The following is a 26,253-nucleotide window of genomic DNA, read 5'->3' on the forward strand; positions in this document are numbered from 1 at the left end:
CTCTCAACAATGGGCTTCAGCCAGGGTACCACTGCCTTCCCAGCAGGTGAACATGTCCAGGTGTTGAAGGAGTGGCATGCCCTGAGAGGCACGGATACTCCATGACCCTCCCCATCCCCATACCTGGCCCTAAGCATCTCTTCCATTGGGTGGATCCTGATTGTATCCTTTATGATAACCTGGTCATAGTAAGTCAAGTGCTTTCCTGAGTTCTGTGAGCCATTCAAGAACACTACCAAACCTGAGTAGGAGGTCATGGGAACCCCCAATTTGTAGCTGGTTGGTCCGAAATACAGGCAACAACCTGGCACTTGCGACCGGCATCTGAAGTGGGGCAGTCTTGTGGGGCTGAGCCTTTAACCTATTGGGACTGTGTTACCTCCCGTGAGTTAGTGTCATAATTCAAATGCAGAACACCCAATTAGTGTCTGAAGAGTTGGAGAACTGCTTTGTGTGAGGGCAAACTCCACATAGTTGGTGTCAGATGGGTTATGAGAGTGTAGAGAAAAATATTAATTTTTCACTTAGTCTGGTTACCACTCCCAAACCCCCTACTATTCCTCCCCTATATCCCCAAACCTCACCACCTGGAAGGACGCTCTGGGATGCCATAGGTTCCAGCCACATGAAATTACTGTTAGTTCCACCTGCAAGAACCCCGCCCTCCTGTACATGCAGACTTTTGCACACACTGCTCCCTTGGAAAGATGCCTTAGCCAGTGTTTCATCAGTATCTCACCCTTAATTGCAAAGCTCTTATCTCCATGGCATTCTTGGCTAACAAGGCACAGAAAGAGTAGCCGCCAGGTGCTGTGCAATAGCTAACGAGACAGGCTTTAGTATCGCTGCCTCAGCCTCTTGCTTTCCTCCCTCCCCTAAAGCTCACACTGACCTTGTAATCCACAGGATCTGGGGGGACATGTATATGCACCTGGATGGAGCTGGTGACCACGGGTTCCTTATGAAGAGTCCATAGTGCAAAAACACCCAAAGCAAAGAACTTTAAGAGCAGGATTCATTGAGTTCTCTGTTGCCTAAATACATGTTATAAAAGATCATGGTGGGTTGCCCTTCTCAGCCTAGGTTCCTTAGAACAGAGCCCTATACAACACCAGGAAGGGAGAGGACAGGAGCACTGCGGGAGGTGAGAGCACAGGTCCTCACCCTCCCCAGAGAGAGGGGGAAAATCATGAGGTAGACAAGGGGTCCAGTGGCCCAGCAGGCAGACGGGAGGAGAGAAGGCAGGTAGGGTATAAACCCCACTCATCCTAAAGGTAAAAGCCATCCGCATCTTAAATTTGTAACTTCACATTCTGACCCCTATAATTCTTTATTTTCAATACAAAAAGTACTGACTAATCAAATTCTCCCAAAGCCAAAGTCTTCTCAGCATGAATTCTACACACTCCCCACCACCACTACCACTGCACTCAGCCTCCTAATGCTCCAGCTCCTACTGAATCAGTGGCCACCATCCCATGCCCATCTATGAAAATCCTCAGTGAAACACTTGACCAATAGGTGAGTTGGCCTCCTCCCCAAACCCCACATACAGTCACTGGTGGATCATTTCTTCCAAAAGGAGTCTGCTAACTGGAAGAGACACATTTTTGCAAACAGCTCATGTCCTCTACCTACCAAAGGGCTAAAGAATAGTGTGTCCTTGTTTTCATAAAGCAGACTGATGCTTTTCCTGGGAGTGCGATGGGTATGCTGGGAATAGAAAATTAGTTTTTATTGTTTAACCTTCACGGTTTAAATGAGGAAGCTTCTGCTACAGCTAAAGGTCCCCTTGGGTTTTCATAAAGTAGTCTTATGACAGCAATATTAGTCTCCATAAAGAGTCCAATTTTCAAATGTCTTACACTATACTACTTGTTTAAAAAGTGTCACCTAAAAGTTTGGCAGAGTAACTGCAGTGTGGCATCTTGGACTAATTGTGCTATTTACCATGTCTCTGTTTTCCTCTGCCACTTGAAAAATAATGCCACCCTACCTTGGCAGTGCTTTCTACATTGATAAAGCCTCATCTCTTCTGGAAAAGACTTTGCTCTCACAGACTTCTCTCTAAGAATGAGACGCAAAGGGGGTCAGAGGCACCAGGCCAGCTGCTTTAGATCCATGAGGCCAGGAAGGAAAGCGCCAAGGCTGCCAGTGAAGATGCACCCCCACCCCAAGGTCCCTAAAGTGTTCACGCTCCAAAGAGGAAAAGCGCTCTCCTCTCAAAGAAGCAGGAAAACACTGAGCTTGCGAGTGACCTCCAGCCCCTTAAGAATCCTGTGGACTGATCACATGGCTGGCTAGCTTCTGGCAATATTAAATAACTCGCCACCTGAGCACACCAAGTGCACAGTGCGCACAGGTCACTCGTGTGTTCATTAAACTTGTTCTTTAAACTTTCATTGAGCACCAACTATGTGCTTGCCACTGGGGCTTGAAATATAGAAAGGAAACATCACACAGACCCTGTCCTTGGGAAGCTCACATTCAAGTGAACCAGCCCACCCCAGGTCCGTGTGGTTACTGCTGTTACTAGAAGCCCTGTGTGTGTCCCGGAGGGGCACCTAACCCCACAGGTGGGTAGGCGGGCATCCGTGGGCTCCTTCTCCAGGAAGTAATGCCTGAGTTGGATTTTAAAAGACAATTACAAAACCGACTATGCAGAGAAGGGCATGGAATGGCATATAAACGACTATGCACAAAGGCTCATCATTCATTCATTCATCCATTCAACAAAGTTTACTGATGGAGGCTAGGAGTCAGGTGTCCTGTGGGTTTCTGAGGACACTGTTCACAGGACAGACATGCCCTCTGCCCTCTCTGCACTTGCTGATTACAGCAGAGAGGCAGAGAGGTGGAAGGATACAGCTAGGTCAGGAGAATTCAGCACCATAGTGTGGTGAGACCGTGGAGTACAAGTTGCAATGGAGGTGATGCCATGGAGCATTCAAGGTAACGAGCCTCAAGAGGCAGGGGCTGGAACGAGGCTTTCCAGAACACAGAGGACTTTTTGTTAAATGTTCAGCAGCTCAGACTTCATCCTGACAACCACAGCAATCTACTGAAGGATGCTTTAAGCAGGAAAATAAATGACCTGTTCAGATATGCATTTTAGAAGTCCTTCGGCTATAGAAAGGATGGACCAGCGGCATTGAGACCAGGACGGGGTGGCCAGGTGCAAGGATCCAGGCAAGAGAGGATGATGAACTCTGTTCATGTGACCACCACAGTGTGCAGAGACAATACCTGAAGGTTTTGTAAGTCGGTAGAATGCACAGGAGACGGGAGAGGTGAAGAGTGGGTGAGTAAAAGGATAAGACCATCTGACTTCTAGTTTGGGGTGGTGGAGATAACGGTATTGTCATTCACCATGAAAGACTAGATGAAATAAGCAGCAGCCACGGGCACTGAGAAGAAGAGTTCTGAGTGCTTTCAAACTTTTTGATGCATATGAGCCTTCAGGTTTATCATTATAATGATTATTTTTACTGGTACCACAACCGCCACCACCGCCACTACCTAGTGTTCTTGAAGGGCAAAGACCGAGGACGGGGGTAGCAGCCTAGTGATGCGGAAGCTAAGTGAGAATGGAACTCCCTCACACCCTGAACTTGCAAAGGTTTGAGCAAGCGTTTGTTGTCTGGTCATCTCAGAAACAGTCAGCTCTTGACAATTTCTGGGACCCACCTCTTCCATACCACAGGCTTCACCCTCCTTCTCAAATACAGTCACCTCATTCACCATGGCTTCCCTGTCCACCAGTGGCTCTCACCTCTTCCTAGGATGCTGTGAAGAAATCACAGAGTCCACCCCTGAACTACCAAATCAGAGTCCCCACTGATAGATCTGGAGGCCTTTTCTCTTCTTTTTAAAACAAGGGCCCCAACTGAGTCTTAAGATCCAGCAGTTCTGGAAACACTGCTCTAAGGCACATCCCGCTCTTCAATTACACAGGCTGTACCTCTCCTGCCGCTGCTGGTAGAACAATCCAATCTATCCCTTGTCGTCATGCTCTACAACCAAGGACCCTCAGTTTCATCCACTTCTGGAATGTTAGCCCAAGATCCCAGGCCACATAATGAAGGCTCCTCTTTCAGGCATGTCCTTCCAGCTCTCTGTTTCTTTGAAGATGCCATGCAGAATATCTTTTCTTCCATCCTGGGGTACTTGCAGCACAAAGAAAAGCCCACCTCTGACATCACTCACCCGTTATTTTCCTCTTGCAAACCCTCCTGCTTCCTACCTTCTTCCCTGGGTCTCCCCTGAAGTTGAGTACAAAGCCAATAACTTATTGTTGAGCTAAAGGCAATAGATGGCCTTGGTTTTGTAGGAAAACTCTGTGGTCTTACTTCAGCTTTCCCATAAAGACAGTTTTTATAAACGCTAAATGTGATTGGGGTTGAATTGCAGTTTCCAAAACTATTATGGCAAACAGAGATGAAATCCTATTGGAAAACCACTACATGACTATGACTAACATCTTGACTTGGGAACATGAGTGCTCCAAAACCCAAGTACCCTTGTGGGTTTATGAGAAACTTTCTTCGGACATATACTCTTGTATACAAAGGCAAAGAGGCAATGAATGGGGTTTAATCTCTCTCCTCTTTTTTTTAACTAATAGGCAAATGAGAAATAGTGGCATATACCAACTTCAATGATTACAATTTCACAAGCAGTTACAATCTCCTTAAATTTCAATTGATTTCTTATTTACTTTAGCTTAAAATAAGAATGGGCTCCTTTAATAATGAAGATTGCAATCCAAGGGGATTTGTTTCCCATATGTAGAAAACACAATCACTTCATCTGATGAACTTGCTAGTTTTTAATTAATGCTCTTTTTAATCTACAAAACCTAGCAAAAGCTGTGCAGGTGACAATCCAGGTTTACTCAATAATCACAGATGCAATCTCTAAACAGACCTTTGAAACTTCCTCAAAAAGATGAATGCTGTTGAATCTACTTTCAAATTCTCTCTCTCTCACAATCTAAATAATCCCAAAGTATTTTTACCTTTTGGAAATACAATCTTGACCATTAAAATTTTTAGTAGACTTATGTATTCTCAGAGTTAACTCCTGCTCATATAATGAGTCCATCTTCCTACCTAAATGGGGTTTAGTGAACATCAGAGACTGCTCATTGTCCCCTCATCTCCTTCCACTCCTTTTTGCCTATTAGTTATAGGCAACTCCCTTCCTCAAGCTTTGTGGACAAATGGCTGCTCAGTTAGAGACTACCTTGTCCAGCCTCCCTTGCAGCAAGATGTGGTTTATGAGTAACTTCCAGCCGATACGACGCCACTAGAAGTGATGTCTCTACTCCCAAGTACTGTCTTCAGTTTTCCTTTACCCTTCCCCTACCTAGAAATAACAGCAAATAGAGAAGCCAACTTGGAAACAGAGATGGAAGGTTCATGTTGAGGACAGAGGAGCATCCCTACTGGTCCTGGATGACTCATGTCTGGATTGTTATGTGAGAGAGAAAAAGCTTCTTAGTTAGTTCACAGAATGGATGGGTCTCTCTGTTACCCAGTTCAGACTATAGCAAATAACAGCGAATATTTCACTGAGGATCAAAGTGCTACAAATCTTTGGGTACATTAATCTTAATATCAGAGAATACTGTGAATTCTGAATTCTACATTATGAATTCTGAAGATGAGGCCAAATATGTACCTGATCCCCAGGGAATAAAAAAATAATTTCAGGTAAAAATGAATTGTTTAATAATTATGGCTCCCTGGTCTTACTTCCTGTTCTCTAGTTAAGTCTTTAGAGACTCAAGGCTTATACTCCAGGAAATGGTTGGTCGAGGATATGACAACAAGATAACTTATTGGCAGTCATTACAATACCATTGGCTTTTCATATTCTGGAGGGAAGTTAGAGAGTTTTATAAAATTCAACTCATATATGGAGCCAGAATCATGTTTTCAGTTCACATTATAAGCCCCCCTCTACATAGCAGGCTATGCAGGGCAAAGAAGCCTGATGAAAATGTGACTGATGTGAGAGGGCCAGCTGGAGGTAACTTCTAGCAAAAATAAACCTGTGTTATTATTGTACTGAAGCACTATTGCCTCAGGCTATAATATTCCCAATTATCAATTGTAGGACTGGTAAGACAGCATCATATAAATGAGAATCAGGCTCATAACATTCTGAATGGCTTTATGAGTTGGTTGATGTAAAATATTAGTTTACAGAGTTCAATAAGTTATTGATCATTTGTTCATGCTTTTCTCCATTCATTCCCAAGAATAAATTAAGAGTGATATATTCAGATGTGTGCGAAATAGCTGCGGCCCTTGTCCTGATGGAGCTTGCAGCTTCACTCCATGATCTTTAAAAATGGCCGACTGTGCAGCTCCATCAGGGAAAAAATTTTTCATGCTCTCAAATGTACACATTTATTTAAATATTAAATAAAACCACGCCTGTATATTTGTACATTACAAAATATTTACTAAAGCACAGCTTTTAAAAGCTAATATTAAAAAAATACATATACAGAAAGTCCCTATGCTTCTTTCCCACATCCCAGGGGACAATCTTGAATGCACTGAACATCCCATTTTGGAGAAGAAAGTGATTTGTGTTATGTGTTTATTGACCTTTCTCCTGCACATTATTCTTTCAAATACCTCTGCAAGTAAGTTTCAGGAAGGTATCTGCAAACAGGTACCCAATGTGAAATTAACAAGCCAGCACACTAAAGTCAAGTGCAGTCACAGCTCAAGTTTCTGCATAGTAAGTGCAGAAACAGATGGCTTTCCACCCAGTCTGGCCAGGGGGTCTATGGGCTGAGTGTCCTCTCTGCCATGCTGGGAGTCCTCGTTTGGATCTGAGCTCATTCCTTCCTCACCCCCCGGCTGGCAGAAGCAGGGAGGCTGACAAAACTAGAAACAAGAATCACTTTATAAATCAGACACCATATTTGCACTAGTGTTTTCTTTATTGTCATAGACTGTTATGATAGACTTTATAAATTGTGGTTGGTAGGGTTGGATCACTAAGAGGCTTTCAGAGTTCTGTGCTAAAGGGGTTGGGGGAAGCCAAGAAAACCCAGCCACAAACAAAAATGGGGGAAAAAACAGCATTACAAGTCTGACCAAAGACATTCTGGGTAAACACCACTTTTCGCACACATATAATGTGATATTGTGCTTATGTCTGGTATCTGTTACCGCTGGAGGGGTTGATCTCTCAATAATGATTGCAGCCACACATGTAATTTTGTTTTAAGGGTTCACTCAATATCTGTATTAGAAATAAAACTAAGGTACAAACTGACTTAAGAGTGCCTAATGCATCCATCCTATTTTTAGCATTGGCAAGAGAAATGAGAAATCTGATTATTTTGGCAAGATGTGTAGAATGTCACATTAACCGATAATCCTCATCGAAGGATAACACATTTGACAAATCATTATTTGAACACAGTAAGGGAAGGGTAAATCCTTGGATATAGGGAAAGACATGGCAAGGTGCCAAGCACATTAAATGCACTTAATGAACATTGGTTGATTCTAATGATAAGGTATAAATAAGACTCGTCTCTTTCCTAAACATCTTGTCTAGGGGAAAGAAATGGCATCTTCTACCTCCAAACACACATTGGTTTAACAGCTTTAATTTATAATTCTTTAAAAAGGATTACTTGTGTCTGATATTATTACCTATGCAAAAAGGCTAAGATCCTATAACAAAACAAAAGCAAATGTGAAATTGATGAAATAAAGTTCTACTCATCCTTTGAGTCATAGTAACCTATCTGTATAATTAAGACTATGTGCCCTTAATAAGTGCAGCTGATTATTCTTGCCTGAACACCAATTTTCTCCTTATGGTTTGCCAAGTAGTGAATCTCTCATTATTAGTGTTACTCATTTGGAATGAGGCATCATGTCTCCAAAAGAATCCTAAAATAGTGAAAATTCAGCCATTATTGCTCACTAACACCTTTATACACAAATTGCTTTTCCATACCGCCTAAGGAGTCACTTAGAAATCTCAAAGGAAGTGGGACGATGTTCTGATGAGGAAGGAGGTGGTGGAAAAGTTCACTGAAGCCACACTAAGTGTTAACGGACACTATTGCCAGTGAGCAACAATTGACTACTAAGTACTCTCTCAATCTGGGATTTATTTTTACTTAGGACAAGAGAAATTGCTATAACTTTTTAAAAAGGATAAACAATATGTTTTTTAAGAATTCAGAGGATGTTCACTTATTTAAAGTAAGGTTGTATTATATTAAATTACACACACACATACATTCACGCACAGAGAGCCACACAGTAAGCCATTTGTTCTCTTCCATGGATTTGTCTGCTATCCTTGGCCCAAGTTATACTGCAAAAATTATGATGACTGTGCATAGTTATGTCTTTACATTATCCAATCGTATTTTAAATGCCTCTGTAGAGGTTTCTAGTTTTATTCCTGTAAGCCTTGTACATTTCTTGTTACATTTATTTTTAGAGCATTTAAAAAATTATGAATGAAATCTTTCATTTATGTTTTCTAGTTATTTGAAATAAGGACAGCTAGTGATTATTATTAATTTTTACAAACTGATTTATTTTATTCTGCTTGTAGCAATTCAGCTTCTTTTGAATTTTCCTAAGTATATAATCATATCACTTGCAAATTCTGCCCTCTTTTCTCTCTATATATTTTCTTATTTCATTCTCTTGTGTAATTACATTAGTTGGCACCTGCAGAACGACACTAAATAATGTAGGGACATTAAATAATGTAGGGACAGTGAGCATCTTGGTCGTGTTCCTGACTTTAAGAAACACGCTCTTATGTTTAATCATTAGGTAACTTTTTTTTTTTTTTTTTTTTTGAGACGGAGTCTCGCTCTGTCGCCCAGGCTGGAGTGCAGTGGCCGGATCTCAGCTCACTGCAAGCCCCACCTCCCGGGTTTACGCCATTCTCCTGCCTCAGCCTCCCGAGTAGCTGGGACTACAGGCGCCCGCCACCTCGCCCGGCTCGTTTTTTTTGTATTTTTTAGTAGAGAAATACTAAATGTATGTTGGGTTTCACTATGTTGGCCAGGATGGGCTCGATCTCCTGACCTCGTGATCCGCCCGTCTCAGCCTCCCAAAGTGCTGGGATTACAGGCTTGAGCCACCGCGCCCGGCCCATTAGGTAACTTTTAGTTTGAGACATTCGTAGTAACATCAGGAATCCATCCAGTTCTGTTTTCTAATGGATTTTAAACATCGGAAATAGTGCAAAATTTTGTCAATCACTTTTCAGGATCTATAAGATGATAATATATTGTTTTCCTTTAACCCGTTGGGATTGAACCACTCTTGCAGTCTCATAAATAATGTTAATAATCTTTTCCCTTCCTTCCTTCTTTCCTTCCTTCCTTTCTTTCTTTTTTTTTTTTTTTCGGGGTCTTGCTACGTCACCCAGGCTGCCAGGCTGGAGTGCATTGGTGCAACCGCAGCTCACTGCAGCATCCAGTTCCCAGGCCCAAGCTGTCCTCCCACTTCAGTCTCCTGAGTAGCTGGAACCACAGGCACAGGTTGCCATGCCCAGCTAATTTTTTTTTTACTTTTTGTAGAGATGGAGGTCTCACTATGTTGACCAGCATGTTCTCAAACTCGTGGACTCACGTGATCCTCCCATCTGGGCCTCCCAAAGTGCTGGGATTACAACTGTGAGCCACCATGCCTGCCCTCGTTCGTAATATTATTTATTTTCAGAATTAACTTGGCTGATTTTCCATATTTATTCCTCCATAAGAAACTCAAAGGGTAACTTTTAAGAACCAGCACAACTGCTCGTCATTTTGAGGAGTTACAACATGAGTCAATCTAAACAGAACATTAGGGCACAATCTTTTGCCTAATCAGAATTACCTTAATATGAAATGCCATTTTGAACTAGCAGATTGCCCCTAGTGCATGTCAATAGGTTGTTTATAGACAGATTACTCAGTATTTAACAGATAAGCTTCACAAATGGGATAAAAAGCAAACGAATGAAAACAAAATATAAAACAGAAGAATAAAAATGAATAGATTAACAGAATTGCTGTTGCTATAACTCAAAAATTATACTGTAAGATTAAGGATCACTGAGTTTAAACATATACATCTACTCTGCATAAAGCCAAGCACCTACACACTAATTATAAGGAAAAAGTAATTTTCATAAGCAATGTGTTTTCTTATAGACACATTAAACTAAGAGGTACTTCATGCATTCTACAATGCACAATTTTTAACATTTTGATATCTCTGGAATTAAGATGCAACTAGAACCTACGATGATCATGTTTAATTTTTTTAATCAACAGTTTCTTCTTTCTTAGTGATGCATGAAATAACAAAGTAGGCTGAAAATTGGTATCTTAGATTCAATAAAGTACAGCAAATCTTAACTTTCAGGGTATTACAGACCTTTACCTTTGTTAACTGGCTTTATAAAATAGCTATATCTTCCTACCTCTACTTCTGATGGTATTACAGACGTTCACCTTTGTTAGCTGGCTGTACAAAACAGCTACGTCTTCCTACCTCTACCTCTGACACACGTCCTCTTTTTAAATAATGACCAGAGACCCGGGGAGTTGCTAGATAGAGGCTGGGATGTGTAAATGGACGCATGCATGCATGCAGGTATGTAACGCACACACAGGTTTTGCACTTGGGTCACTCTTTGTATTCTACCTGGGTTTTGGTGGAGTCCATGAGTAAAATAATTCTTGGGCTGCAGAATTCCCAGGTGGCTTTGTTCAAGAAAGTAAAACTGGCAGTTATTACAGTGTCTCCCAACTGGGGCTGTCGGTGTAAGAGAAGTCACTGGTCTGCTCTGTCCCTAACTCTTCTCTTGTCACTCAGCTCTCCCAGAAAATGAGAACATGGACACAGAATCTCCGTCTCACATTGCTTCCTGCTCTCTCTACTTCACCGCAGATGACAGCAAAGGACCAAGAGTTACAACTGCTTCTCATCAGAGTCCTGGATCAACAGATGTGCAATAGGGGGTCCTGCCATTATGAAGCCAAACAGAAAGGAAACAGCTACCAGAAAGTTCTGTGAACTGAGCGGATGGTTTCTAGGTCAGGGAATTCAAACTAGCAAACTGATTCACAGACAGGCCACAGCCACCTTAGTCTCTCTTCCAAGCATGAATTTAAATCTCTCCTCTTTAAAAGAAAAAAGAAAAGAAAGAAAAGAATATTTGCATGAATGTCCCTGGTTGCCATAATCAATCACTACCACCTTCAAAAGAATTCTGCTAATCTCTTTAAAGCACTCCCTGTAGCTCTTTTACAAATTATTAGAATAAAAAGAACAAAGTCAACAGCACTTAGCCAGTTTTAATTTTCAATATTGGTAGAGTCAGCAAGGGCCCTTGACTTCTCAGCCTCAATGTGGACTTACCTTTTGCACAGCTCCTTGAAAGGCCTGTTTAATTCTCCTACATGAATCAGGTATTAATTTTGTATCTTGACTCTCCAGAGTTGTGTCTTGAAAATCTGCACTTTCATGGAGTCTCAAAATTCTATAAATGCAGTGACTGCCATCTTCTGATATTCTGTTAGGATCCATCTGAGGAGGAGAAACAGTAAGGACGTTAGCGTGCTTATCACTAATCATCCTGCTATTTAATAAAGTGTGACTTCAGAACAAAAAATTCATACTTGCAAGAGTCTTTATGTCCCCAACAATCAATAGTTAATACAATGACCCTCAAGATGTGAAAACATGACTTCTAATTCATTTGAATGAGTAGCTGACTGTCCTCCACAGGACAAGGCACAGTTAGTCCTGCGGTGGGCTTTTAACAATGACAGAAGTGTATGTGCATGATTCATGGGGGAAAGTGTATGTGCAAGTGTATGTGCATGATTCATGGGGGAAATTGTCAAAATTGTCTGACAACATGAAAGTGTTCATAGAGGGGAGGGGCACCAAGGAAATCACATGTGATCACTGCAGGGAGAGGAAGCTTTTTGTCTTTAAATCAACTATATGCAACATGCTAGCTGGGATTATGAGGCCCACTTTGAAATGCAAAGCATGAAGCCTACATAAAACAGGCGAAATCAACATCATCTTTAACCACTATGTTTGCCTGGCCTTTTGTCCTTTATCAGCCAAAGAAGGGAGAGAAAAATCCATTTTTTACCTCCAAACACAACTCGAAGTCAGACGTGTAATCTCTCTTTTTTGTTGACTCTCTCATCAGTGTTTCTCAAGCCAGAATGGTACACCTGGCAGGGGGTGTTCGGGAATGGGTGCAGGTGTCATCACATTAGGGTGGGGGGGGGCTGCATGAGCAGATATTACAGATGTGTGCTGGAGGGATGCTAAGATTCCTGTCATGTAAGGAATTGTCCCACCCAAAATATACTCATTGAGTAATTAGCTGATTGCCTGTTAAGAATAGGTGTCCAGCATTAGAATATCTTTAATCACTACTCTTTAAAATTGTCAGCCTGCTCCTGCCAAGCCTTTGCAGTGGTTTCAATTGCCAAGTAAAGGGTGGCAATAATTAGCTATCACCTGTTTTAATAACGAGAATTTAATTTGTCCTCTTTGTTTAATATTCAAGGTACTTCATCTGTATTTTCTTATTAGCCGGCACAAACTAGGCAAAAAAGAAAAGCTACGTAAGTTTACAAAGCTCAGTCAAATTAATGACAAGTCTCTTTCTCTCTTTTAAAAAGTAATGGGAATGATGTGCTAGTTTATTAACCAACCATTAGAAATAAACTAAAAAGAGCCTATCCATATCTGAGATTCTCAAAATGAAATGACAGCCTTTTTTTTTTTTTTTTTGAGATGGAGTCTCACTCTGTCGCCCAGGCTGGAATGCAGTGGCGCCATCTCGGCTCACTGCAAGCTCTACCTCCTGAGTTCACACCATTCTCCTGCCTCAGCCTCCCAAGTAGCTGGGACTACAGGCACCCGCCACCATGCCCGGCTAATTTTTTTGTATTTTCAGTAGAGACGGGGTTTCACCCTGTTAGCCAGGATGGTCTCGATCTCTTGACCTCGTGATCCTCCTGCCTTGGCCTCCCAAAGTGCTGGGATTACAGGTGTGAGCTACCGCACCTGGCCAAAATGACAGCCTTTTAACAAATGTACACTCACGAATACAAATTTTATTCTTTCAGTCTTGCACATATAAGGACTATCTATAATCATCACAGAAGAGACACCACCGTAAAGCAAAACTGTGTACAATCTGTATTTATTTTTCCTATATTCTTTAGAATAATTAATACAAGTCATAATATGTGAATTTTTATACAAGGAAAGTTTTCAATCACACGCTTGGCAAAAAAAGGCTAACTTATGCCAGTGTGTATCCCACAAGACCAGAAAAGCCTAGGCAACTGATATGAAGGGTCACTGGGTTTAGACCTCAGGAAAGAAGAATCATGCAAAGGCCTGAATTGACGCACCACCAGAAAACTGCTGAGCCAAAGGAATAATGTGGCCTTAGTGGGGAAATGCCTGGGGACCCTAAACTTGGTTAATCTGGAGTCCTGCCAACAAGCTAAGAGCTGTCTAACAGAAGCAGCAGTCCCCTGTATTCTTTTTCTTTCTCTTTTTCTTTTCTTTTTTTTGGAGACAGGGTCTTGCTCTGTCACCTCCACCCAGGCTGGAGTGCAGTGGCATAATCATAGCTCACTTCAGCCTTGAAATCCATGGGCTCAAGCAATCCTCCTTCCTCATGCTTCCAAGTAGCTGGGACTACAGGTGCAGGCCACCATGCTTGGCTAATTGGCTAATTTCTTTCTTTTTTTTTTTCTTGGTAGAGATGGGGTCTTGCTATGTTGCCCAGGCTTGTCTTGAACTCCTGGGCTTAAGCAATCCTCCCTCCTTGGCCTCCCAAAGTGCTGGGATTACAGGCATGAGCCACTGCACCTAGCCCCTATATTCTTGATACTCAGGGTAGTCCATTCAGTAGCATCGTGGGCTCACTGAGGGCTTGCTAGAAATGTAGAATTTCAGGCTTCACCCTGGCATACTGCCTGGGAATATGCATTTTAACTAGATCCCAGGTGATTCTTATACACATTAAAGTTTAAGAAGTCATGCTTTAAAATATAGATTTTCTACTATTAAAACAATTCCAAAGTTCCCTGGACACCAATTTTAAAATTGTTTCACAAGTAACATCAATTAGTACAAAGATACTCCAACAGTTAATCATGGTTACTGATTTGATGCAAATAAGTACAATGCAAAGATTTTGTCCCCTTTCTGTTAAAAAAACGCCCACATCCAGATCCCATCTCACTGCTACCCCACCCCTCACTGGCCAATTTCATCAACATCCCTAAGGGTAGGGTCCAATCATTGAACCTCTTCCCAAATACTTCAAATGTGCAATTGAGGACCACTGTTTTGGAAGGCAGCATCAGAGCTAAAATATGTATAAAACCCCATCCAGGCCGGGCGCGGTGGCTCAAGCCTGTAATCCCAGCACTTTGGGAGGCCGAGATGGGCGGATCACGAGGTCAGGAGATCGAGACCATCCTGGCTAACATGGTGAAACCCCGTCTCTACTAAAAAATACAAAAAACTAGCCGGGCGAGGTGGCGGGCGCCTGTAGTCCCAGCTACTCGGGAGGCTGAGGCAGGAGAATGGCGTGAACCTGGGAGGCGGAGCTTGCAGTGAGCTGAGATCCAGCCACTGTACTCCAGCCTGGGCAACAGAGCGAGACTCCGTCTCAAAAAAAAAAAAAAAAAACCCATCCATTGTTTTTTCCCAAAAGAAATCAAGAATGCATGGCATAATTGCTTTTAATATACTCATTTATTTTGTTTACTCAAGGATCACACATTAGAAATTTATTTTTAACCTACAACCACATGTCTTTCTCATTCCAGTGCCCTTGCAGCTCTCCTTTCCTGAAAATGGATACTAGGAGAAAAGGGAGGAGGAGAGGTTCAGGGTGCAAGGCCAGCCACACACACAGGTAAATGAAGGTCTCTAAGCTGAAGGAACTGCAGAGCAGGGAGGGAGCCAGACTGATGCTGGACCCTCAGCAAATGCCTACAAACTGACTGAACGAATGTATCACCTACCCAACAACTTATCTATTGGCACACATTAGTCTGGTTGGAGGACTGCATGATTGAAAAAGTATACTCTTTTAGCTACTAATCTGATAATTCGCATATTACGATCAGAAACAGACATATTTGTAGTGTTGCAAATCATTGGAAAAGACTTTGCAGTAAATTAGACACACAAGGCACTGGGCTAGATGCTACAAATAAGGTGGTGTGCAAAGCAAGCAGTCCCTGTCTTTATGGAACTTACACTTCATTGAGGAACACAGAAATTCAACCAAAAGTCACAGTAAACTGAGTAGCAAATGAATTCATTGTACTTAGACATGTCTGAAAACATGAAGTAAATCTTGAATATCTGACTTAAAATGCATTTGTCAGATAATGTGGTGCCTATGAAATAAACTGTCTCATTTTCTTTTAACTTGCTTGAAACTTAATCATTTGTAGGGTTAAATGAGGCAGGATGCTTGACGTTTGTGCTACTTCGTTATCTGTGTTTTCAAACAGACAGTGCACACCTCTACATCAGATTTTCAGTAGTGACTGCTGTCCTATGGTAACAAACAACCAGGGAGGTTGGTTTGTGCATATTGGGGGATCGAGGGAAGAAGTTAAAAGAGCAAAAGATCTTGAGTTTTCTGAAAAGCTTATCTTTATAGCTAAACCCTAAGCTTTGAATATGGTTATGCGGATGTTAAAGACACACACACACACACACACACACACACACAGAGCAACTTTTTGAAAGGGTTTTCTTTTTTCTCTTTGTAAACCAAAGTATGAATACTATGTGGTAAATATATAGCAGAAGCCACACACTATTTTCTCTTTGGCAGGGTGGTGGGGGAAAAGCCAAGCTACACTGGATCAAGTAGATATATATTTTTTAACATCGAGGCACATGCAATCTGCAAACATTTAGGAGGCTGATTCAATTTTATCTATTCAAATATTTAAGAAAACAAAATTTTTTAAATAGTCCCTGTAATTTTTACACTATTCTGGACATTCTTCTAAATGCATTTAAAAACTCAAACTGCTTTTCCTTGAGGATTTGCATGCCTTCTTTTCTCCACCTTTAAACAAAAACAATAAAACGAATCCCTCATTTTTAACTGTAAACTACAAACATGTTACTGGATACTTTGTTCTCATTCAAATGCATTTAGAAACCCCAAATAGTTGATTCACAACTTTAGTGGGAATCATAAAACTACTATGATTTATTTGGTACCAAGTTCCAATCCAAAAGAGCCGACATAAGTGAAAATGTTAAATCAGCGGCAGGTTAAATGGAGACTATTCTCTTAGCTAGGACTTTGAAAGAAGGTCTCTAACACATATAAAAGGGGAAAGAATTACAGAGTGAACCCCAATGCACCCATTAGCGCTTCAGTTATTACCAATGTATGGCAAATCTTTTTTCATCTGTAAGCAACCAGAAATTATTTTGAAACAAATTCCAGACACCATAGCAGTTTTATCTGTAATGATTTCAGAATGTATCTCAAAATGATTAGGACTCCTTTGGGTAACAATTGTAGACACAATATCCAGTAAAATGCATCCAGATCTAGTGGTATATTCAAATGATCACATTGTTCCTAATATTTTTTCTTTACTGAAGGAGATGGCCTTTTTAAAATGCAGTACAAAATTGGGTTCAGAGTAATGGCTAAATTATTTTGCACAAGTCAAAGGAACCGAATCTTCATGGTATTTAAGAACCGTACCCAGAAGTCTGATGATATTAACTTCTCCAAAGGAATATTTTCTGGCTAGACTTACTAACTCACATGTTTACTTTGAAAAAGAGTTCTGAGTGTTTCACTATTTATCCATACAGCATCAAGACTGCTACATGATGATGGGAGATCACTGAAAGCCCCGACTCCTCAGCTCAGCCCACGGGGACCACCGAGAATTCCTAGGGAAAAGCTGAACAACTCTAACAAGAGCCCAGCAGGTCACTCTTTCCTACACAGCCACGCCACCGATTTCCACAGCTCCTGCCAAGTCAAGCTGTTCATGGTTCCTAGAACTCCTTCATTTACGACTGCTCTTTCAACATTGGACACTCTCTTCACTGTTATGGCAATGAAAATGCCATGTCCCTAAGGTGTTAGAAAAGATAGACAGTGGAGAACTACTGCCTCTTTGATCCCTTTTCTGAATGTTGCTCTTTTGTTTGACTAAGAATTTTAATGGTTTTATTAGGCCCCTCGGCTCCATGCCTATAGTAACTGGACACTGTGTGTTGAATAAATGATTCTTAACTCATTCCATGGCATGTGATGGTGCCATGCACAATGCTGGCACTTCATGCACAAGCACTAAATGGGATGATTATTAACAAAATGCTGGATGGGAAAATGGGTAAACCATTCTTACTGCAACACACTCCAATGAAAGAAAGACGTTTAGTCACTTTCACATAGATTTGTGTTATCTGCGTTGCAAGTAAATCACTCAAAAGTTGTCTTTTTAGAAAAAAACTCTCAATGGGTAGATTATATTTAATGCAGATTTTCTTAAGTGTGGCTCATTGCATTTCTACTTTTAGTAGGTAATCACACTAGTTCTAGAAAATGCAAGCTAGCGGATAATGAATTCTTAACAAAAAGCCTATGATTAAAAGTAATGGAGTTCGAGACATTGGCACATGTCAAAAAACCATACAATCCAAGCAATGCCATGTTTTGATGCATCCCGTTTGGTTTAGTAATCACCTTTGAATCTGAAAACGAATGTAGTCCAAACCCAACTTTCTTTTCCCATAAAAAAAAAATGCACAGTCAGCCCCCCACTTCCTCTGAGAAAGAGTTCACAGCACCAGACAAGAATATTTGAATGAATCCAACCAACTGCACTGCAATTTCCAAGAAAACACCAGAGCATAAACCACCAGAAAGCATATTACAAATTTACCCCTTCCTTCCTACTATCTCCCTGCAGTTCCTAGCCGTCGTGCAAAAAACCTCTTCATCTTTTCGAAGGTTGGTTATTTGCTAGACTGTAGTAACACCCTGCCATCACACACACCTCGCTTCCTTCCTCCGCCCACCTCCCTGACAGGCACGTGGGGCTGTCCTTCTTCCTTCACCCCCACAGGACAGCGCCACAGCCGCAGAGCCCCCATGCCGAGCCCGCGCCTCTCTGGTCGCGCCGTGTCATTCTGCCCACCCACTGGGCGACCTGGGCACGAGCGCGACCTCCCGCTCTGCGCAGCCCTCCAGCCCTGTGGCCCCAGCACACCTGCAGAGCAGCCAGGCGCAGGAACCGAAATCCGCCGGGTGGTGGGTGGGAAGAGAAAGGTAGATGCCCAAGTGAAGGCGCTCAGTTTTTTTCCTACACGAACAGAAGTTGATTCTTAACTTCAAGTGAGAAATGACAGGGAGAAAAAGCATGCAATCACTACCAGAAAAGGCGAGAGGCCAGTGCTGTTTCCCAGCCTGGGGACGCGGTGATATTCAAACCCATCGTCTGGCCAGGGGAGCCTGCCCTCGGCGCACCGCGGAGCTGGGGTGCGTGCGCGTAGAGAGAGCAGAGTGCGCCCGACAGCCCCGCGCCAAGTTGTCCCCAAACTCGACACTCCCTCTCTCAGAGTCACTTTCCCGCTCCTGAATATGCAAGCTCTGGGGAGCCCAGCCCCGCGGCCGGACTCGGTTTCCAAGTGCGGGGGAACGAGATGGGCGCTCCCGGCCGCGCGCCCAAGGGAATGTGGCCACTCACCTGCGCTCTGAAGTAGAGGAACAGGGCGACGCTGCAGACGACCTGGCCCAGCCCCAGCCCAAGGAGGGCCACGAACATGGAGCGGGAGGCGGCGGGGGGCTGATGCGGCGCAGGCGGCGGCGGGGCGTGCAGGGGGCCCTCGTGCGGGGCTCCGGGGCCGCCGCCCATCTCTTCCGAGCCACGCAGGTACTTGGTGTAGTCTCTGCTGGCGCGGCGCATGGCGCTCGGCCCTCTGGCTCCGGCGTTCTCCTCCCTCTCCTTCTCCCTCCCCTTCTTGTCTGCGGCCAACTCCGGAGGCTGCGGCAGAGCCTCGACGTGGGGCGCCGACTTGGAGCCCGGCTTTGGTTCCTGGGGCGCGCGGGCAAGCGGGCAGGGCGCCCGGCAGCCCCAACTCTTATAAACCGCTTGGAGAGCGCTGGCCTCGGGAGCCAATCAGCCCCAGGCGAGGCTGCCTCTTCCACTCCCACCTCTGGCTCCCCTTCCTTCCTTTCGCCCTCCCTCTCTCTCAATCACTGTCACTGAAGGGCCTCCTTCGTGGGGGCCCTCCGAGGAGGAGGCTGGGGGCGACTCCAGTGCGTCCAGACTCCGCCTGCCATTCTCAGCTGTCTTTCTGGAGGTCCGAGAGATGGGCTAAGGAAGACGCAGAGGAGACCTTTGCTAAAGAATAAGGATTGCACCTCAGACATTCCTCCTGCCGTTCACATCCTGGAGTCTCGGTTTCCTCCCTAGGATTTAGAAAGTTGAATTTGATGGTCTCTGAAGACCCTTCCTGTCCAACCTCGCCCCCCAAAGTGCTTCCAAATAAAGTTTCTCTAAGTATTTTCGAAGACTTCGAAAATTCCAGAATCCCCTTCCCAAATCCCTATTTCTGCATCTTGAACGTGATATTGAGTGAGGCAGGTCTTGAATGTGGCAGTAGAGAGCCTATAGACACCAACTCTGACTTTATAAAGGTGAAAACGGTGCAGAGAAAAGGGTAAAGGGGTGTGTAGCCAGAAGCAAGCATCCAAGGAGGGCTCACCCAACCGTCAGGAAAGAGATGTAACACGAAGCTGATAATATAGTTAAATGTTAGTTTCATTGCTAAAGAAACCTTGCTAGGGATTTTTAAAAACCTCTATCCAGAACTGTGGCCCTTAGTGAGAAAACAAAAAATACTAACATTGCTCACAAAAGTCTGATACTTCAGAAGGAAGTTGCTGACCAATTTAAACACCCATGAAACTTAGGATGTTTCCACTTTTTTATTAATACTGTCATCCCACAGTATCCATGGGTTCCACATCTGTGGGTTCAGTGAACTATGGATCAAAAATATTTGGAAAAAAAAAAAAAAGGATGGCTGTGTCTGGACTAAACGTGTAGACTTTTTTTCTTGTGATCATTTCCTAAATGATTCACAACTAGTTACATAGCATTTACATTGTATTAAATATTATAAATAATCTGGAGATAATTTCAAGTATATGGGAGGATGTCTGTAGGTTAAAAGCAAATACTATGCCATGATATGTTAAGAAACTTGAACATCCATGGATTTTGGTATTTGCGGGCAGGGGTTTGGTGGTGTCCTGGAACCAGTCTTCCATGGATATCAAGGGACTACTATGCCTTTTTATTTTGCATCCTCTTTCTGCCTAATTCACTAATGAGTACTTCTCTAGGCAAGATTTATGACAAATGACAGGTCTCTGAGTTATTAAAGCATGTGTTCTAAATTGAACACTTAGACCTCAGTAAATGTTAAAGAAGCGTGACCAGGTTGGATTTTTTTTAAAGGCACCCATACAAAGAAAATGATCTATTCAAATTCAAAAATGCCTTTAGCATTTATATGTGTATCTAGCTTGGTGCAGAAGGGACAAAAAATTTTCAAACTCAAACACACAAACAATTGATGTTAATCTTCTACTACTTGTAGTCTTTGGCCTCTTCCTATTTTTTGTTTGTTAACTTTGGGAAGTAGGTTTATTGTCTCCTCCTCCTCCTCCTTCTCCTACTCCTCCTCCTCCTCCTCTTTTTCTTCATTCTCTCCTCCCTCCTTGACTCAGGAAATAATTCCATATTTCTTCTTTCTTATAAATATTTATTGGGATCAAAGATTTTAAAAATGTGTTATAACAACTAAACCCACAATGACTTTACTATAGTGTCTTCCATTCTTTTTAATGGGTTTTTATACAATGTTTTATACATGTTTTTAATTCCTTGACATCTTGATCCTCAGGTTACAAGAAAGTCCCTCAAATCATGTTCAGGTGTGCTTGACGCAGGAGCTTCATATATGGGACCATATGTTACATTCCTACAGAGTTCTTCATATAACATTTCTACTAGCACTCCAAAAATGTCATCCTACTATATTCTGGCTTCCATAGCCTGTATTAGCTACTCCACTGTCAGTCTACCTGCTGCTCTTTCACAGGTAATGTATTTTTCTTGCCTATGTATTTACTTATTCCTTCGTCAACATTCACTCTCCAATTAGTAGGTAAACTCCATATGTTCAAGGACTCTTGCTGTATTATTCACCTCTATAACATTCACCATTTCCTAAAATGTTGTTGCCTGCTATAGTAGGTGCACAGTAAATACTTGCTGAATAAAATTTGAGCAAAAGAATCTTCAAAGCCTCTACCAGTCTCCCAGTCTAAGCCACATTATATCTTATCTGAATGAATCACACTTGCCCCCTTAAGAATTCTGTGCATACTGATCAGGATTTTCTTCTAAAAGCAAAAGTATATGTCATTTCTATACCTGCAATTCTTTAGTGGCTTCTAAGAGTTGTTGGTATAAAGTCGAAACTCTGGAAATTAGAAACCTTCAATAGGCCAGGCGCAGTGGCTCACTTCTATAATCCCAGTGCTTTGGGTGGCCGAGGCATAGGATCACTGGAGCCCAGGAGTTGGAGAATAGCCTGGGGAACACAGGGAGACCCTATCTTTACAAAAAATGAACAAATTAGCCAGGCATTTTGGTGCACATCTGTGGTCCCAGTTACTCAGAAGGCTGAGATAGGTGGATCGCTTGAGCCCAGGAGGTCAAAGCTGCAGTGATCCACGATCATGCCACTGCACTCCAGCCTGAGAGACACAGCAAGATTCTGTCTCAAAAATTTAAAAAAAAAAAAAAAAGATAAAAATAAAACTGTCTAATGTTCCTTCACAAGCTGGCTCGAGACTCCTTTTCTATATCAGCTTCAAATGCTTACCCTTAACTGGAGTACTCCTCTCTCCAACTCCTACACCTGGAGGACTCTCCCACTTGTCTTTCCTCACTCAGCTCAAATGCCGCTTCTCTAGAAGTCTTTCTCAGGTCTCCTAACCCAGGTGGCTCCCTCTGTTTTATGCTCCCATGGCACCCTTAAATTCTTCTGTCATGTCACTCATGCATTTCTTCATTCTATTCTACAGATATGTCAGAGAGAACCCACTACATGCCAGCACTGGGCTGGATCCTAGAAACGTGGTGATCAAGATAGAACATGGGGCTTACACCCTAGTGGGGAAAAAAAAAAGATTCAACAAATCATCACACAAATCACTAACAAAACCGTGACTAGTACTTTGAAGGCGAAGTGCAAGTACAATGAGAATCTTATAATGATACTTGGGTCTTTAGACTGGAGATTAAAAAGGTTAGATTTAACATTTAAATGTATACAATTAGGTCTTTAGACCTTAGTATTATTATAAGACTCTCACTGTACTTGGACTTTGCAAGTACAATGCAAATGTGGGGAGTCAGAGAAAGCTCTTAGGCAAAGATAATGACTTAAACTACTCCCAGAGTAACCACCACCCAGAGAGAAAGTGGCCAGAAGCTATCCTAAGCTGAGAGTGATTGTATTATTAACATGTCTTCCCAATTGCATGTCTGTCTTATTTATCATAAATACATTAATATATTTATTTTAACAATATATTAATCAATTCATTATCAAAATTATAAAATAGTTAATGTGAACAAAATAGCTAAATAAAATAGTTAAGTGAAAGCGTTGTAAGCTAATAGGTATTAAAGGATGCCAAGACCCCAGAACATAATTGAGGATTCAAAGTTTATGTCAATACTCCACTATAAATAACATAATGTTTAGATCAACATTTCTCAAACTATATTTCCTAGTACCTTAGTGTATTAACATAGAATTCTTTTGGACTCATGTGAAAATTGATTGGTTCATGTTAATGAAAACTAGGGCTAAGTCTAGCTTCAGGAATGGTTGGATACAAGTCTGAATTAAGTGCCTTTCCCTTGAGCCAGGGAATTAAGTTAACCCCATGTGAACCTCATGTCATGGGCTGAAAGGAGGCAGAGATATTTGTCAAAGGAAAATTAAAAGCCGGGCGCGGTGGCTCAAGCCTGTAATCCCAGCACTTTGGGAGGCCGAGACGGGTGGATCACGAAGTCAGGAGATCGAGACCATCCTGGCTAACACGGTGAAACCCCGTCTCTACTAAAAAATACAAAAAACTAGCCGGGCGAGGTGGCGGGCGCCTGTAGTCCCAGCTACTCGGGAGGCTGAGGCAGGAGAATGGCGTGAACCCGGGGAGGCGGAGGTTGCAGTGAGCTGAGATCCGGCCACTGCACTCCAGCCCGGCGACAGAGTGAGACTCCGTCTCAAAAAAAAAAAAAAAAAAAAAGGAAAATTAAAGTGCAGATATGAGAAGGATGAGGAATTGCTGCACTGCTGGGCAGGTACAAATACTAGCTGTTCATGATCAGTCATTTGCTAGGTCAGCAATTTTCAAACTTTTTACATTCTTCAAAATTATTGAGAACAACAAAGAGCTTTTATTTGTGTGAGTTATATTTATAAATATTCGGTGTAATCAAAATCCAAGCAGAAGATTTTACCATATTAGCATGTCAACATAATGTTAATATGATTTTTTAAATGATTCATAATACTTTTATAAAATTATTTTATTTAAAAAAACAGATTTTCAAAAAATAGGGAGAAACGTGCCACTGTTTTACATTTTTTCACATCTCTACTATTGGCCTGATAGAGTCACATTCAGTCCTGCACTCACTCTGCTACAATATTGCACATCATGCAGCCTCTAGAAAACTTCACTGTATGAATGAAAATGAAAAAGGAAGTCATTCGTTACTATTATGACACACTTTTCACTTTGCTGAACTCCAGAGAGGATCCGGCTTCTAGAGGTCACCTAAATTCCTTGGTTCCTTCATCTCCAAACCTCATTACTCCAGTCTCTGACCTCTGACTCTGTCCTCACAACTTCTCTCTGACTCTAATATCTCCCTCTTTTTTTTTTAATTTTTATTTTTTTGAGACAGAGTCTCGCTCTGTCACCCAGGCCTGAGTGCAGTGGCAAGATCTCGGCTCACTGCAAGCTCCGCCTCTGGGGTTCACACCATTCTCCTGCCTCAGCCTCCTGAGTAGCTGGGATTACAGGTGCCCGCCACCAGGCCTGCCTAATTTTTTCTATTTTTAGTAGAGATAGGGTTTCACTGTGTTAGCCAGGATGGTCTCCATCTCCTGACCTCATGATCCACCCACCCCGGCCTCACAAAGTGCTGGGATTACAGGCGTGAGCCACCGTGCCTGGTTAATATCTCCCTCTTACGATAAGAACCCTTGTGATTACATTGGGCCCTCCCAGACTATCCAGGATCATCTCTGCATCTCCAGATCCTTAACTTGATTACATATGCAAAGTCCATTTCAGAGAGTAACATATTCAGAGCGTCTGGGACTTAGGATATGGATACCTTGGTGGCGGAGGGCATTAATCAACCTACTGCAGTGTGGGAAAGCCATCCCACTTTTGCTGGCCCCTAGGTTCCTTACCATCCCTTGTTAATTTGCTTAACCCTGACCGCAACTCTTCAAATTAAAATCTTTTCAGTTAAATCCTTCGGATTTGCCACCTATTTCCTGCCAGGACCCTGTATAATATACTTGCTAAATCTGAAGCCAGTTACAACTAATTTATAAGTGTGGGTATTATAAAATATATATTGAGCCCCTCATGCTAATAACAATTTTTAAAATGTATATAATCATAAGTAAGAAGTATGTGAAAATATCTTACCCTGGAAATGGGGTCAGCCTGAGCAACTTTATGAAACTGGTGGACTTTGTCTTTGGTACTTACCATCTGTCCTTTGATCACTCTTTTTCCTTTTCTGTCTGTTCCCGCCTCTTCTGATTTCAGGTCTGGGCTCATATGCTGCTCACTGAAAACCCAATGAAACCTCTCACGCAGGACTGGCCTCCCTAATAATCTAATCCAGCTTACCCATTACCCTTTACAAGCAACTTGGTCTTATTACATTCCCTTCAGCTAACAATTAACTAATAAGTGATAACAAATTAACATTGACTGTGTCCATGGACAATTGAATTAAAATTTTATATTGGCAGTCTTCTGGAAATATACTGCCTTACCCCTGTTACCTTAAATCACACAATTTATAAATTTAGAAAGGTGAGTTTTATTTCTTAAGAATGAAATTACAACCTGCAGGCAGGAAGGGCAGCCTGTCACTGGAAAAAACCTAAAGCAAGCCCTTCAACAGAGGGAAGAGTAACACAGGAATTTAAGCTGAAGGGGTTGGCAAAGTATACATATTCAACAGGACATAGGAAGAGCTATGAATATTCATGAAAGGGCGTGAGCATGCGTGATAGGCAAACATGCATGTTACCTGCGTCCCAAGTACCATTGGGATGGAGATTTAACATTTAAATGTATACAGTTAGGTGAAGAAGGGACAGGAAGGCACTCAAATGTGCATCCTTTGTAAAACCAGCCAGAACCAGTCCATGGTTGGTGGTCTCTTATCAGGAGAAAATTACAGAAATCAGTCTCTTGTCCAATCAAAGCCGTCACTGTGGCTTGTGTAACAGGTGGGGGCTCAGTTATTCAGTGTCTGATGCTGGGGAGCTGTAACTGCTTCAACATCACTTATCTCAAAGCTAGTGTTGTTTAGCTGCTGGAGAAAGAGGGAGAAGAAACCCTGTGGGAATTAGAACATAGTTTATTCGTTAAGTGCAAAGCGTGCGACTTAACACTTGCCTGGCATGGCCATAGCTCTTGTTTACAATTTGGTATCTTATTGCCATAAACAGTCTGTTCTGTCACTCTTATGATCTCTGTTTTAACATTAATGCTGTCAACTGTTGTGTCTAAACAGCAAAAGGAAGGGAATATAATGAGGCGTCTGACCTACCATCCCATCATGGTCACGAACTCAGGTGGGTCTTTTTATTATTATTATTTTAAGGTTTCTCTGAGGTCCCCTTGGCCAAACAGGGCCTATTCGGTTGGTTGGAGGCTTAGGATTTTATTTTTAGCTCTCACCCCTAAAGGAGTGCATTTTTAATGGTAAATTATCAGACATCACGGAAAACTGGATGGGAGGTGGGAGAGGAAAAAAATCTTGGTCATATATGAAGGAAGTAAACCTGT

At 42.2% G+C, this 26,253-nt stretch overlaps 1 protein-coding gene across 2 annotated transcripts in view; it reads right to left on the minus strand.

Moving 5' to 3' along the window:
• TNFSF11 (tumor necrosis factor (ligand) superfamily, member 11) overlaps window positions 1-26,253 on the minus strand; it is a 46,392-nt gene that overhangs the window by 15,460 nt on the left and 4,679 nt on the right. The window contains exons 3-4 of one of the 2 annotated variants that reach the window (XM_011940419.1): window positions 21,563-21,722; window positions 11,418-11,585 (exon numbers count right to left, since the gene is read on the minus strand). In XM_011940419.1, coding sequence (XP_011795809.1) covers window positions 11,418-11,585 — 168 coding nt within the window. In that variant the 5' untranslated portion in view covers window positions 21,563-21,722. Of the gene's footprint in view, window positions 1-11,417; window positions 11,586-18,802; window positions 19,165-21,562; window positions 21,723-26,253 lie in introns of those variants that run through there. The other variant, XM_011940409.1, reaches the window with a different exon arrangement.

Source organism: Colobus angolensis, unplaced genomic scaffold, assembly GCF_000951035.1.
Source record: "Colobus angolensis palliatus isolate OR3802 unplaced genomic scaffold, Cang.pa_1.0 Scaffold101, whole genome shotgun sequence".
NCBI classification, from domain to species: Eukaryota; Metazoa; Chordata; class Mammalia; order Primates; family Cercopithecidae; genus Colobus; species Colobus angolensis.